The sequence below is a fragment of the Hibiscus syriacus genome, unplaced genomic scaffold, assembly GCF_006381635.1.
Source record: "Hibiscus syriacus cultivar Baekdansim isolate YM2019G1 unplaced genomic scaffold, ASM638163v2 tig00110747_pilon, whole genome shotgun sequence".
NCBI lineage: Eukaryota > Viridiplantae > Streptophyta > Magnoliopsida > Malvales > Malvaceae > Hibiscus > Hibiscus syriacus.
Genome location: NW_024062848.1, coordinates 2,014,258 through 2,029,946, shown reverse-complemented (window position 1 = coordinate 2,029,946; position 15,689 = coordinate 2,014,258). Strand labels below are relative to the sequence as shown.

The following is a 15,689-nucleotide window of genomic DNA, read 5'->3' as shown; positions in this document are numbered from 1 at the left end:
GTATATAAATACCCCATGTCCCCTCTTGTGTAATATGCAATTTTCTTTTGAATAAAAGTATTTCAATTATTTCACTACCGGCAAAATATAGTTATTTACAAAAATATTCAACTTATTCTTTCTGATTTTAACAACAGATAGAAGTGAATTAGAAATGCGAAATCAGAAAATAGAAACCAACTACCTGAAAGATTCCAACAAATGCATAAGAAACATGTTGATCGAACAGAACCTTTAACAGCAAGCCAGCAGGTATGAGAAAGGGTATCCATAAACTAAAAGGATATCATAAAATTATAAAAAAAAGGGATCAAATCCAAACTAAAGTTCTACTATCAACTACAAGAAAGTCTCATTTACAAAAGGACAAACTATCAGATTTGTTCTTTTCCTTTGTTACCAGACATAAGTGGTTTTACTCAACTATTCACAGATTAACCGGATAATAAAATCCATGATTCCGACAGCACTCATGTGACATTACCAAAGTGGCATTTCCTTAACCAGTTGACTATTTCATTTTTTAAAAAGTGTTTAAATGCAAAAGGAAGGCTTATGCTGACCTATTATAGAGTTCAAATGCATAAAGAGTATGATACCCAAGTTTTACTTTTTTCATATAAAGTATAAACAGAAGCATATGATAGTAAAGGTTGAAAGCAAAACCAACTCCAAGGCCCTAGACATGCATACCGAAAGGAAGACCAATATATTATACAAGATGTACCTTTTGTAGGTGCAGAGCAACAAATGACACAAATGTCAGAGAGAAGTACAGAGGAAATGGTTTCCTGAATATAGCTGATGTAGCTTTAGCACTGTGTGTTAGACAAGAATTTATGTGTCATACCCCAATTTAGGGGCTAAAATTTAGAAATTATAAAGTGGTGAATTTAATTTGATATTTTGGAAGAAATTGAGGATTAAATTATAAGATCGTAAAGTTGGCAATCCATTTTAAGAAGTACAGGAAATTTAGTGACTAAACTCATGATTTGACCATTTTTCTTTAGGAGAAAATATAAACCCCCATTTCACATATGTTCAGCAAAAATTTTCCCAGTTTTCCTCCTCCATCAACCCTCCTTTAAACTCTGATCTACTCACCGTCTGATGTCTGTTTGACGAACTGAAACCACCATCGTGTTCGCTGTCGATCGAAGAACAAAACCCCTCAAACCTTTCGTTATGAATCATCGTCGTTCATTGTTAAATTCAGTTGGAAGTATCATCGGTTTTAACTTGATTTCAGTTGGTTTTCTTCGATTCACGACGATCCGACCATCTATTTTCGACACCTCCCGCACTATCGTGTTCCTTGCATCGTTCCAAGTCTGTCGGTGTCCTCCGTTTCTCCGTCGTTGTCGATGTCGGCATGTAGAGGGTGAGAAAGTCAAAGTTTTCGATGTTTCGGAATCGAGCTCTACGCCGTTCAAAATTGTGAACCGAGCTTGGTAAGTGTCTCAAAATGCCTTAAAATAATTTTTAGAATTTTTCCGGGAATTATTCGACATCGTATCACTATTCACGCACCGCCACTGCGCGTTGGGGTGTTAATTTTGTAATTAATTTCTGTTATGATGATATTTGTCTAAAATTCGGGTGCTAGTTTTGTAAATATTTGTAGAATGTGGCTAATTTTGTAATTAATTTCTGTTAGGGTGATATTTGTGTAAAATGGTTTACGTTGACCTGCGTTAACCGTTGATCGGGCGTTAAACGACCTTTGACTTTGACTGGGTATACCTATTCTGACGTTTTTCGACGTCCTAATTCCGATTATGCAGTCTGTTTTTCGGAATTCAAACCTGAAAGCCTCGAAATTGCCACTCAAACCTTGTTGACTTTGATCGAAAAGTTTAAATTTTCGAAAAGTTATATATTTTATGTTTTCGACATCCTGAATCCATTTCTGGGGTCCGTTTCGCCAAAATAAACCCGGTAAGCTATTTTTGACTGATTTATCACCCGATTCGATCCATTTTTCAGAATTAAGCTCCGTTTTTTATGTAATTTCTAGTGATATGCATCTGAGGAATTATCGGAAGATGATTTCAAGATCGAAGGCGTTCAAATGGAATTTAATGGTCAATCAGTATTGCACGGAAATCGAGATAATACTTTACTACCTCTTTATGCTTTATGGAACATGTTGATATTGGTAAATGCATGAATAAAAAAATGTTTGGTCTCATTTGTGTAGTTAGTTAATTTCTACACTCGATTTGAATACAGTAAAAATGCGATAACTGAATATGGTTCATATGATTAATATAAGAAATTGGAGGACAGTTGGAATTAAGCTACGAGCTTTGTGAATAAGTAATAAATGAATCAGTCTGGTTATGTAAATTATAATTTATTTCATCAAAGGTACTTGGATTGAAAATTATGAGAATACTCTGGTAGGGTAAAATTATGAAAATACCCTTATGTTGAAATATGGCAAGAATTGTCCCTGGAAGTTGGTTAATAACTCTGAAAAAACATATTGATTCAGTAAAATTACAAATGTGCATAAGAAATGCTAGTTTTGCTTAAAAGATTTGGATAACTGGTTTTTAACCCCAAGAGGGTTGGTGCAAGATGCTAGAAGTCTGTTAAGGGAATCATTTCAAGATCAGAGAATGTTCGGGAAACCAATTAACCATAGGATCTTTAAATTATAGTTATTTTCATAAAGAGTTATTACCGAAACTATTTGGTTAAGAAATTAAGAAAATGCCCTTGAAAGGTAAAAATAGTGTGAGTTGACCCGGAATGAGAAAGTACTTTGAGGATTCTCGATAAATTACAGATTTAATTGTTAAGATCCTGTCATTGTATAGAAAAATTCATGATATTCCGTTTGTAAAATCTAAGAAGGTACTTGACCCGAAAATATTCGAGTATGAGTAAATACCTGAAGAACAATTTATCGGTGGTGTTCTTTTGTCAGAATTGTTCGAAAAGACTAAAGTAAATGATAAGTTGGAATTAAATAATAAGATCAGATAAAAGGAAATTATTGAAATACCCTAGATCAGTAAAATGACCAAAATACCCCTGTAATGGAAATGGTTAAAGAATATCACCAAACCCAAGAATGAATGTATATCCTCAAGTTTTGAAATGAATAGAAGAACATTGAGCATAAAAAGGACCAAAATACCCTTATGTCCTAGATTAAGTAAATGTCCCGGATTATTTGAGAAATTCAAATAAAAATGGGTGTTGTACTGCTCTTAAAGGTTATGAAACACAACTTAAGCCGACCAAACAATGCTAGTGCTATATCAGTATTTGAATGGCATAGGAACCACTTGAATGTTTGTTCATCTCCTCAAGTTTGAATTGATGATAATTCTGAAAGTACTCAGCTCAACTCAACGCTAGAGCACATTCGATAGTAAAAAATGGATATCCGTAAGATAAATCAACCACGAATACCAGAATGACTAAATTGAATGAATGGAAATGCAATATATATTTAAAATTCAGAAACATCTGAATTAATCTGGAAAACTCTGAAGTAACCAGGATAGATTTGTTTGGTAAACGAACTAAGTAACCTAAATGATTGAGGATTTAATAGGTGATTGGATGAGTTTGGAAATACTGATGAACATACATGATGAATTATCGATATGGTCATGAACCATGAAACAAGTACATCGTATTTCCTGATATTGTTGAAGTTTGGAAATGAAATAAAGACTATTGGAAGATCTACTCAGCGATGATTACAAAGATGAATTATGGACAAGAATTGTTAGTGTTAAAGAGTAAATACTCTGGAAAGGCAGTAAATTGACGGGTCGACATGCATTAGTTCTGAGATTTGTTCAGTTCGAATTGTTCTATAAGTCGATCGATCAACATGGATTGTAAATGTCTTGAATATTTGTTTCTACATTCTCATATTAAATCACTTTAATCTTGTCTGAACATGCATGTAACGTAGAAGGAAAAGATTATGAATACCCTATTTCGTTCAATTGAGCTGAGATCCTATGAATCTAAGTATATTCCTAAATACCCCTAATTGTTTGGGTAATGGAATCACTTGTAGTAAATCTGAATTTAGAATTATTTTGTATAAAGGTTCTTGAATGTTTTCCTGATGCACATGGAAACATAGTGGAATTCTAAAGTATCAATCTCAAATGTCCAATTAGATCGGTTAGAAATCGATTCTCTTCAATAGGATATCTTTCCTAGAATACGATCAAATTGCACAAGTTCATGTTATCCATACTGATAATTACAAAATGCCTCTGAAAAGTACTTTGATTCTCTAGTGTGTTCCATATATATATTAAACAAATTGTTTTATTATTTTAACATGCGGTACACTGAAATCTATGGTTACTGTTTTATGGATGCACCGACTTAACGATGATGGCTTATGTATTTGTATCACAGTATAAACTGTATCTTGGAGATACAGATTTATAAAGTACAGCTCTGATCAAGCTGAAAAATTTTGATGGACCTAATGTGACTCTTAGGTAGGCTCTGCGGCCTTGAGATCATTCTCGGGTAGGCCCTGCGGCCCTAAGATATGTTCTTAGGTAGGCCCCGTGGCCCCGAACTTTCTTGGGTAGACTCTCAGGCCCTATGATGTTCCCTTAGGTTAACTCTTTATACGATGGTTTTAAAATAAGAGTTTAAAAAGTTCCACTACAGTATGGTTTATGGGATTTACTAAAATATCATTTGATTAATGTACCTATTATGATTTTATCGTACGGTTGTAACACACTAGAAATCCTATTCGATCTCCTGAAAATGTGATACTATGAATGCTTCCTATGAAATGAGATATTCATGGCTTCTATTCGTTGAACTACCAGTGGAACTCCAGATTATTCCCAAAACCGATATACGTTTGATTAAATAAGAAATGATATGGCTTTCCGTTTATCGGCATGTCTTGTAGCATTATCTGGTAGTTTTGTATTACTGAGCTTTTCGAATCTCACTCTATTACTCAGCATTGCAGGTTAAAAGAATTGTGCCAGTACAACTATCAACATCAATAAGGGAGTTTTTCTGACATTGCTTGCAGAGTATGGTACATATGATTAAGGGGCATGTAATTGTATTTTGTTTTATATACGAGTCTAAAAGTCTGTTTTATTTCTGAATACTGATAAAGCAATTATGATTTTACATGTTTTAATAAAAAATTTAAATTTTCTGCTATTTTTACAGTGGGTCACTCCGGTAGCCCTAATGTGACACCCCGGATCGGATCAGGCTATCCGCATCGGTCTGAGGAGGTTATATTTAATGGTATCAGAGCTATGGTTTGAGTCAAAATTTCTAAGATAAATCGACCGGTCAAATTTCAAAAGATGTCTGATCAGTACATGCCCCTAGACTACAATCGTACCTCTTTGAGCCGGAACTCCAGGGCTGAGTCCCTATCTGTAACGAGTAAACTGAAGTTTCTATCCGTTAAGGTTATACTTGTACAAAAAGAAATACCAATAACATCTTTCTAAATGCTGTAAAGTACATCACGAGCCATGTGAGAGTTATTCATCTGAGAAATTCTGACTCGACTCCGGAAATGAAATTGGGATATGCTACTGCTCTATGAGCCTATTCTCACGACCAAGACTGAATTAATTACTCTAGGATATTTTTGTTCGAATTCTTTTATTGAAATGAGGAAAAATTTTGATAAGAATGTATACTCAGCTGGTTAAGAATTTGTAAAGGATTCGTACTTTTGGTAAAGCTATATGAAGCTATGAAAGAATGAATGGAATTTTCCTTTCTGCAACTTTGTGACATGAATGAATTTCGAGGACGAAATTCTTTTAAGGATGGGAGAATTGTCACACCCCAATTTAGGGGCTAAAATATAGAAATTATAAAGTGGTGAATTTAATTTGATATTTTGGAAGAAATTGAGGATTAAATTGTAAGATCGTAAAGTTGATAGTCCATTTTAAGAAGTGCAAGAATTTATTGACTAAACTAATGATTTGACCATTTTTCTTTAGGATAAAATATAAACCCCCATTTCACGTATGTTTAACATAAATTTTTCCAGTTTTCCTCCTCCATCAACCCTCCTTTGAACTCCGATCTACTCACCGTCCGACGTCCGTTTGACGAACCGAAACCACCATCATGTTCGTTGTCGACCGAAGAACAAAACCCCTCAAACCTTTCGTTATGAATCATCGCCGTTCGTTCTTAATTTCAATTGGAAGTATCGTCGGTTTTAACTCGATCTCAGTTGGTTTTTCATCGATTCACGACGATTCGACCATCTGTTTTCGACACCTCCCGCACCATCGTGTTCCTTGCATCATTCGGAGTCCGTCGGTGTCCTCCATCGTCGTCGATGCGTGGAGGGGTGAGAAACTCAAAGTTTTTGATGTTTCGGAATCGAGCTCTCTGCCGTTCAAAATTGTGAACCGAGCTTGGTAAGTGTCTCAAAATGCCTTAAAATAAGTTTTAGGAATTTTTCTGGGAATTTTTCGACACCGTATCATTGTTCACGCACCGCCACTGCGCATAGGGGGTGTTAATTTTTGTAATTAATTTTTGTTAGGGTGATATTTGTCTAAAATTCGGGTGTTAGTTTTGTAAATATTTGTAGAAGGTGGCTAATTTTGTAATTAATTTTTGTTAGGGTGATATTTGTGTAAAATGGTCGACTGTTGACCGTTGACCGGCATTGACCGCTGTTGACCAGAACTTTGACCGGCGTTGATCGGGCATTGAATGACCTTTGACTTTGACTGGGTATACTTATGCTGACGTTTTTCGACGTCATGAGTCCGATTCCGCAATCCGTTTTTTAAAATTCAAACCCGAAAGCCTCGAAATTGCCACTCAAACCCGTTGACTTTGACTTTGATCGAAAAGTTTAAATTTTTGAAAAGTCATATTTTATGTTTTCGACGTCCCGAATCCATTTTTGGGGTCCGTTTCACAAAACTCGAACCCGGTAAGCTATTTTTGACTGATTTATCACCCGATTCGATCTGTTTTTCGGAATTAAGCTCCATTTTTTATGTAATTTCTGTTGATATACATCTGAGGAATTATTGGAAGATGATTTCAAGATTGAGGGCGTTCGAATGGAATTTAATGGTAGATCAATATTGCACGTAAATCGATGTAATACTTTACTACCTATTTATGCTTTATGGAACATGTTGATATTGATAAATGCATGAATAAAAAAATATTTGGTCTCATTTGTGTAGTTAGTTAATTTATACACTCGATATGAATACAGTAAAAATGTGATAACTGAATATGGTTCATATGATTAATATAAGAAATTGGAGGACAGTTGGAATTAAACTACAAGCTTTGTGATTAAGTGATAAATGAATCAGTCTGGTTATGTAAATTATAATTTATTTCATCAAAGGTACTTGGATTGGAAATTATGAGAATACTTCAGTAGGGTAAAATTACGAAAATACCCTTATGTTGAAAGATGGAAAGAATTATCCCTAGAAGTTGGTTAATAACTCTGAAAAACTATATTGATTCGGTAAAATTACAGATGTGCATAAGAAATGCTAGTTTTGCTTAAAAGATTTGGATAACTGGTTTTTAACCCCATGAGGGTTGGTGCAAGATGCTAGAAGTCTGTTAAGGGAATCATTTCAATATCAGAGAATGTTCGTGAAAGCAATTAACCATAGGATCTTTAAATTATAGTTTTTTTTTTGTAAAGAGCTATTACCGAAACTATTTGGTTAAGAAATTACGAAAATGATTGAAAGGTAAAAATAGTCCGAGTTGACTCGGAATGAGAAAGTACTTTGAGGACTTGTACTTAACTCAATAAATTACGGATTTAATTGTTAAGATCCTTTCTTTGTACAAAAAAATTCATGATATTTCGTTTGTAAAATCTGAGAAGACACTTGACCCGAAAATATCCGACTTATGAGTAAATACCTGAAGAATAATTTATCGGGGGTATTCTTTTGTCAGAATTGTTCGAAATGACTGAAGTAAAAGATAAGTTGGAATTAAATAATAAGATCGAATGGAAGGAAATTATTGAAATACCCTAGATCTGTAAAATGACCAAAATACCCATGTAATGGAAATGATTGAAGAATATCACCAAGCCCAAAAATGAATGTATATCCTCAAGTTTTGAAATGAATTGAAGAACATTGAGCACAGAAAGGACCAAAATACCCTTATGTCCTAGACTAAGTAAATGTCTCGGATTATTTGAGAAATTCAAATAAAAATGGGTGTTGTATTGCTCTTAAAGGTTATGGAACACAACTTAAGCCGGCCAAACAATGCTAGTTCTATATCAGTATTTGAATGGCATAGGAACCACTTGAATATTTGTTCGTCCCCTCAAGTTTGAATTGATGATAATTCTGAAAATACTCAGCTCAGCTCAATGCTAGAGCACATTCGATAGTAAGAAATGGATATCCGTAAGATAAATCAACCACGAATACCAGAATGAATAAATTGAACTGAAAGGAAATGCAATATATATTTGAAATTCAGAAACATCTGAATTAATCTGGAAAACTCTGAAGTAACCGGGATACACTTGTTTGCTAAACGAACTAAGTAACTAAATGACTGAGGATTTAATAGGTGATTGGATGAGTTTGGAAACACTGATGAACATATATGATGAATTGTCGATATGGTCATGAACCATGAAACAAGTACGTCCGTACTTCCTGATATCGTTGAAGCGTGGAAATGAAATAAAGACTATTGGAAGATCTATTCAACGATGATTACAAAGATGAATTATGGACAAGAATTGTTAGTGTTAAAGAGTAAATACTCTGAAAGGCAGTAAATTGACGGGTCGACATGCATTAGTTCTGAGAGTTGTTCAGTTCGAATTGTTCAATAAGTTGATCGATCAACATGGATTGTAAATGTCTTGAATATTTGTTTCTACATTATCATATTAAATCACTTCGGTTATGTCTGAACACGCATGTAACGCAGAAGGAAAAGATTATGAATACCCTATTTGGCTCAATTAAGTTGAGATCCTATGAATCTAAGTATATTCCTAAATACCCCTGATTGTTTGGGTAATGGAATCACTTGTAATAAATCTGAATTTAGAATTATTTTGTATAAAGGTTCCTGAATGTTTTCCTGATGCACATGGAAACATAGTGGAATTCTAAAGTATCAATCTCAAATATCTGATTAGATCGGTTAGAAATTGATTCTCTCCAATAGGACATCTTTCCTGGAATACGATCAAATTGCACAGGTTCATGTTATCCATACTGATATTTACAAAATGTCTCTGAAAAGTACTTGGATTCTCTAGTGTGTTCCATATATATATTAAAAAAAATTGTTTTATTGTTTTAACATGTGGTACACTGAAATCTATGGTTATTGTTTTATGGATGCATCGACTTAACGGTGATGGCTTATGGATTTGTATCACGGTATAAACTGTATCTTGGAGATATTTGTAAAGTACAACTCTTATCAAGCTGAAAATTTTGATGGACCTAATGTAACTCTTAGGTAGGCTCTGTGGCCCTAAGATCATTCTCGGGTAGGCCCTATGACCCTAAGATGTGTTCTTAGGTAGGCCTCGTGGCCCCGAACTTTCTTAGGTAGGCTCTCAGGCTCTAAGATGTTCCCTTAGGTTAACTCTTTATACGATGGTTTTAAAATACGAGTTTAAAAAGTTCCACTACAGTGTGGTTTATGGGATTTACTGAAATATCATTTGATTAACGTACCTATTATGATTTTATCGTACTGTTGGAACACACTAGACATCCTATTCGATTTCCTGAAAATGTGATACTATGAATGCTTCCTATGAACTGAGATATTCATGACTTTTATTCGTTGAACTACCAGTGGAACTCCAGATTATTCCCAAAACTGGTATACATTTGATTAAATAAGAAATCATATGGCTTTCCATTTATCGGCATGTCTTGCAGCATCATCTGGTAGTTCTGTATTACTGAGCTTTTCGAAGCTCACTCTATTACTCACCATTGCAGGTTAGAAGAATTGTACCAGTACAACTATCAACATCAATAAAGGAGTTCTTCCGACGTTGATTGCAGAGTATGGTACATGTGCTTAGGGGGCATGTAATTATATTTTGTTTTTATATACGAGTCTGAAAATCTGTTTTATTTCTGAATGCTGAAAAAACAATTATGATTTTACATATTTTAATAAAAAATTAAATTTTCCGCTATTTTTATGGTGGGTCGCTCCGGTGGCCCTAATATACACCTCGGATCGGATCGAGCTATTCCCATCGGTTTGAGGGGGTTACATTATGTCAGGATGAATAATAGAAGAAGGAATAGTAGATGGGAACACTTTCAACTTCACATTAATGGACTTCCCTTGGCTAGATAAGTGGGCTGATGTAGATGCAACATTCACCGGACCACCTCTACAGCTTTCCCTCACAACCTTATATACAGAAGCAGCAACTGGACCAGTCTTCTTAATAAAATCTTGATATGCATTTGGCAAGCTTTCAGGACGCATCAGAAAGGCATACATAACCTGGTACGATAATTGGTAAAATGGGAGAAGGTGAAAATAAATGCAGAAGTTTAGCATAAAACATTAGCAACTAGCAAAAAAATAGCTTTTATAACATAAAAGGTTGTCGGATGAAAATTAATTTGGAAGTAAAATTCACAAGCTCATATGAGCAGATTACAGTTGGAAACATTTCCAGAACATCACATGTGAAAGAATCAACTTCTGTAGTAGTTATACCTAAAATTTAGCCTAAACTTCTATTTGGCACCTTTAGCTCCCCAAATACCAAACTAAACAATTTTTATTGTTTTAAATGTTCCACTATCATCAAATTGGTGTATACAGATAAAACATTACCTGGGCACATGCTAAAGAAAAAAGCAGAGTCACCATGCTTCCAATGACTACTCCAAAAGTGAAATCTATTTTTCGACTTTGCAGAATTGTAAGCACATTGAAGATTAATGCAAAATATTAGAGTGCAAATAGAGAGCTGGAATCCACAATCTCAAATCTTTGCAAGTTTAAAAGCTTTCATGTACCTGGGCTAATCTAGCCAAAAGATACAGGGTAAGTGTACGTCTTCGGCTTCAGTCATCCAAAGCCAAAATAGACAACCCTGCAATTGAACCTGCTAAAAGTCTGTTCCATCATAACCTTAAACAATGTCAAGTAAAAGAATAATGTTTTAGCACACATCAAAATATTTCAAATATTCAAATAAGCATTTATCATAAGCCACAATTAGATATGAATCTCATAGGAACCAACCACATAAAAACAAGACAAAAAAACCAAAGTAAGGCTTTATATAGCTTAGGCGTTCATTGGTGTCTCTTTCTTTCTCAGCTTCCTTAATAAACATCTAAGCGCATGGTATGATCCTGTGAAACCTCTAAAAAGTAAGCCAATGCGGCATGCTTCCTCTCTCACAATCAATTTTTTCTCCGAGACAAGTTGCTGATGAACAAATTTATACATTCAAACATTATTAATATAAAATATATGCATATTCTTACACAATAATTCCTAATAAAGCCAAATAATAAATTACAAAATCACAGCAAATTTGCCAAACAATTATTTAATCTTATCAGCTTTTTTTTCACTCTTTTGAAAAAAAACAAAAGATTTTCATTTTACTAGTTCAGTAAGAGTGTTTTAGAAGGTTAAAACCCTAACCTTGGGATCAAGAAGTGAAGAATAAGATGTCTTCTGGCGAGTTTGAAAGCGCGGAGAAGAATCCCGATGCCTACACTTACACCATAAGAAAGGAGAAAAGTTTGGCAAAGATTACAAATGGCGTTGGCCACGCAGGAGTCATCAGCATGGTCGCACGGCGGGTCGTCGCCAATCGCCACTGTCCTCTGACGCTTATGGAGCTCCTCTATTGCTTCCCTCAATCACTCCTCCCCCTCACGCAGCCTTCGCTCTGTCCGCCAACAACCGTGCAGAGGATTTGGCGTTTTTAGAGAGAGTCGGCATTTCAAATTCGATATCGCCGTTCTTTCTATTTGCATCAGAAAGCTAAGCTTGAGAAAGACGAGCAAAGAGGACAAAGAAGGATAAATGGATAGAATTACAACACTAATAAATTAGTGAGTTTTTATTTTTTGGGTAAGATACACCATATGGTCATTAAACTATGCTGAAATGGTTGTTTGACCAATGAAGTTTTATATGTTACAAAATAGTCATTAAACTTATCAAATCATTATAAAATGATCATTAAGATTTATCAAACTAGTAAAAAATAGTCATTAAACTTATTAAACTGTTAAAAAATGATCTTTCAACTTATCAAATCTATCATTATTTTACAACTTGCAATGACCATTTTATAACAATTTGATAAGTTTAACAACTGTTTCATAACTTTTAAAACTTCAGTAGCCAGAAAAATTATTTCATCATAGTTCAGTGACCACTTGTGTACTATTTGTTCTAAACTCGTTAGCGACGTGTATATTTGGTATTATAGTGTTTTCTAGCATAGTAAGCTACTGCGTTTATGATTACTTTTAAATGTTATGTTCATAGAAATTATATTTGATTTATTGAAATGAACAAGTCAGAAATAAATTATCCAAAACATACAATTGCAGCCAAATAGAATAATAATAATAATAAGTTGCAATATTGAAAGAATATTGAACACAATGAATGCCATTATTCCAAATACAAATATCCCCATATAAATATATATTTGAAGTTTGTATGAGGTTTCATAAACGATCAATGGGAGAAGAATGAAAATGTTAAAAGCTAAGAATTCTTGAAAGCTATTGCTCCAGCTTTCCACAATGCAGACTAGAAACAGAAATAAGAAGCCCAAGGGAGCAGTTTACGCTTCCCATCCTCTAAGGATAGTTGCACGAGCCACACGGTTCACCCCAAGCGTAAACGCACCCATCCGGAGACTGCAGGCGTGTGTCTGGCACATGTTCTTGATGTTATGAAAAGCTTGAGTCATGTACTTCATGAGCTCCGTGTTCACTTTCTCCTCATCCCACATGAAACCTTGGATGTTCTGCCGAATTACATTAAAAATTAATGACAATATTTAAAAAGATAAGATACATGGAAAACAGATTAAACGTTTTTTCATACCTGAACCCACTCAAAGTAGCTGACAGTCACTCCCCCTGCATTCGCATATATGTCGGGTAGTATTACCACTCCTTTCTTTGATAGAATCTGCAGTATCGAATTTTCGGGTCAGATGTTTACCACTTATAATAGCAGAAAACAAGGACGGGGGGATTTACCTCATCTGCTTCTGGATCTGTGGGATGATTTGCTGCCTCTATTATAAACTTCGCCTTCACATCTGCAGCGTTTTCCCTTTAAAGAATATAAGCCAATATGCGAGACAATCAGTATGTGAAGAAATACCGACCAAGACTCGGCAAAAGATAAATTAAATTAGAACACAGCAGAACATGCAATAGTTTATACAGAGATGTTCGAACCAATATGCTTGGAAATTGATCCTAACCTGTTCAGGACTCCACCTAAAGCACATGGGATGAGAACATCACATTCATGTACAAGCACTTCTTTTGGATCCATGTAATCACCACCGCTGAAGCTTTTCAAACTGCCAGTAGCTTCTTTATGCTTTAGCAGTTCTGGTATATCGATTCCGTTTGGATTCTTAATAGCACCGGTTATGTCACTCACCACAATAATCTTACCACCCTTCTCGTGTATGAGTCTCGAGGCCCAAGAGCCCACATTACCAAAACCCTAGGAAAATTTAGTAATAATCATTAAAAAAAATTTCGAAGCACCTCAAAGGGAAATACATTCTAACCATGTTAACTATACCTGAATAACAAATGACATCCCCTGTATTGACTTCCCATATTCAGCAAGTAAAGCTTCAGTTGCATATACAACAGCACGCCCGGTTGCAGCTTCCCTGCCTAGTGATCCACCAAGATCCTAAGATTTCCAGTATAATTATATCAAGATTCTTTTATTCTGAAACTTTGAGTATTCATCCAGAATCCATGGCATTAAATATATCTTTAGCACTTACAATAGGCTTCCCTGTAACAACAGCCGGTGAGTGTCCATGGAACTTTGAGTATTCATCCAGAATCCATGCCATGGTCTGTACATATTTAATATATTTAAAAAATATTAAGAAAAGCTAAATGGCATTCAAAAAAATTTGTGATTTAGAAACCAAAAGAAAGTACATGAAACATTGAAACATAAAAGTGAGGACTGTATAACCTGTGCATTTGTCCCCATGTCTGGTGCAGGAACATCTGTATGTATTCCAATAAGATCATGAATCTTTTGAGTGAAGACCCGAGTTAGACGTTCCAATTCACTCTTACTTAAATCCCTAGGATTGCATCCAATGCCGCCTTTTGCACCGCCATAAGGAATGTCAGCTACAGCCGACTTCCAGGTCATTAGTTGAGCCAGGGCATTTACTTCATCAGGATCAACCTTTAAGCAAAATCAAAAAAAAAGAAAAAAAGATTGTGAATCCCAAAGATGTTTTGGCTCTTTTATGCTGTAAGATCAAGCACAACTGAAATCCCACGTCGAAATTTAGAACAATGGAAACAAATCAACTGTAGAGGGCATGTTAGAACTCAAAAACATAAAAAGCAACAAAAATCCAGAAACCCAATATACAGAATTCTTTGCTAAATTTCATTAACGTTGGGATCTGGAAGAACAGGGAGCTTAATTGATATCTGATTCCTCAGATGCCATGTTTTAAACTTTCAATTATCATCGTCATTGGCCTGAACGGTTACCTTTTGAAGGGTGCAGAAAATCAATTAAAAAAAAACTCTAAAAGGGAATTAGAAAAAACAAAAACATAAGCTGTAAACTTGATTTAACAAACTAAGAACTCTCGAACAACAGTACTGGAAAATCACCAAAGAAAAGTTTGTCTTTTCTTTCTAATAAGAAGTACACCTACATCCCAACAAACTAAAGTAAAACCAAACATAAAGAAACAATCAAGTCAAAAACAACAAGCAATGTAAAAGAATAAAGAAGACCTCAGGATGATATCTGATTCCTCCTTTCATGGGACCACGGGCATTATCGTGTTGTATCCTAAATCCAACGTATGTCGCCAAGGTTCCATCGTCTTTGGGAATCGTGCACTCCACCTGATCCAATAAAAAACATGAGAAATCAACGATCAGATTCGAGGAAGAAGAGGGTTTTTGTAGGGAATACCTTGATTTCTCTAAAAGGGATGAGAAGACTCTTCTCGAGCTTAGAGTCTAACCCAAGTAAACGAGACGCCAGTCGGAAATTGCGGTTGGTTGCAGCAAGAGCATTCATGGCTACCTACTAAGAACTCAACACGAAATACCCAGAAAGAAAAATCAACGGCTTGATGGAGAGTAAAAGAGAAAAACGTTGATTAGTTACTAATCGATGAAACAATGACAAGAAGATGAAGAGGAAAAGAAAAAGATTGCCTTTTTCAAAGAGAGAAGGGCTATATATATTTAGGGTAAAGTATAGTAACGGTCATTGAACTTTTTTAAAACATTTATTTAGGTTCCCAACTTTTAAAAGTTATAATATAGTCCCTTAATATTTAGTCCGTTTATAATATGGTCCCCCAACAGTTATGTCGGGGACCATATTGCAAACGGACTAAATGTTGGGGGATCATATTACTAATGGACTAA

The 15,689-nt window shown here is 35.0% G+C and overlaps 1 protein-coding gene and 1 pseudogene across 1 annotated transcript; both read right to left on the bottom strand.

Annotated features, from left to right (window-relative positions):
- The window catches only part of LOC120139473, a 38,243-nt pseudogene extending 26,129 nt beyond the window's left edge, over nucleotides 1–12,114 (bottom strand).
- A 700-nt stretch (nucleotides 12,115–12,814) lies between these two features.
- On the bottom strand, nucleotides 12,815–15,469 carry LOC120139474 (glutamate dehydrogenase 2-like). Its single transcript, XM_039154675.1, has 9 exons — nucleotides 15,226–15,469; nucleotides 15,042–15,155; nucleotides 14,251–14,472; nucleotides 14,051–14,125; nucleotides 13,837–13,953; nucleotides 13,505–13,755; nucleotides 13,275–13,350; nucleotides 13,117–13,203; nucleotides 12,815–13,036 (listed from the first exon to the last, which is right to left on the bottom strand). Exons 1-9 carry the CDS (start codon nucleotides 15,331–15,333, stop codon nucleotides 12,851–12,853), a joined length of 1,236 nt encoding a protein of 411 aa, XP_039010606.1. The 5' UTR covers nucleotides 15,334–15,469; the 3' UTR covers nucleotides 12,815–12,850.
- Between the last annotated feature and the right edge of the window lie 220 nt (nucleotides 15,470–15,689).

Excerpts from the sequence above, each read along its gene's own strand:
- LOC120139474 (XM_039154675.1), bottom strand. The coding sequence starts at position 15,333 with ATGAATGCTCTTGCTGCAACCAACCGCAATTTCCGACTGGCGTCTCGT. Across the intron at positions 13,954-14,050 it reads TTGTTACAGGGAAGCCTATT|GATCTTGGTGGATCACTAGG; the intron begins GTAAGTGCTAAA and ends TGGAAATCTTAG. Across the intron at positions 13,756-13,836 it reads GGATGTCATTTGTTATTCAG|GGTTTTGGTAATGTGGGCTC; the intron begins GTATAGTTAACA and ends AAATTTTCCTAG.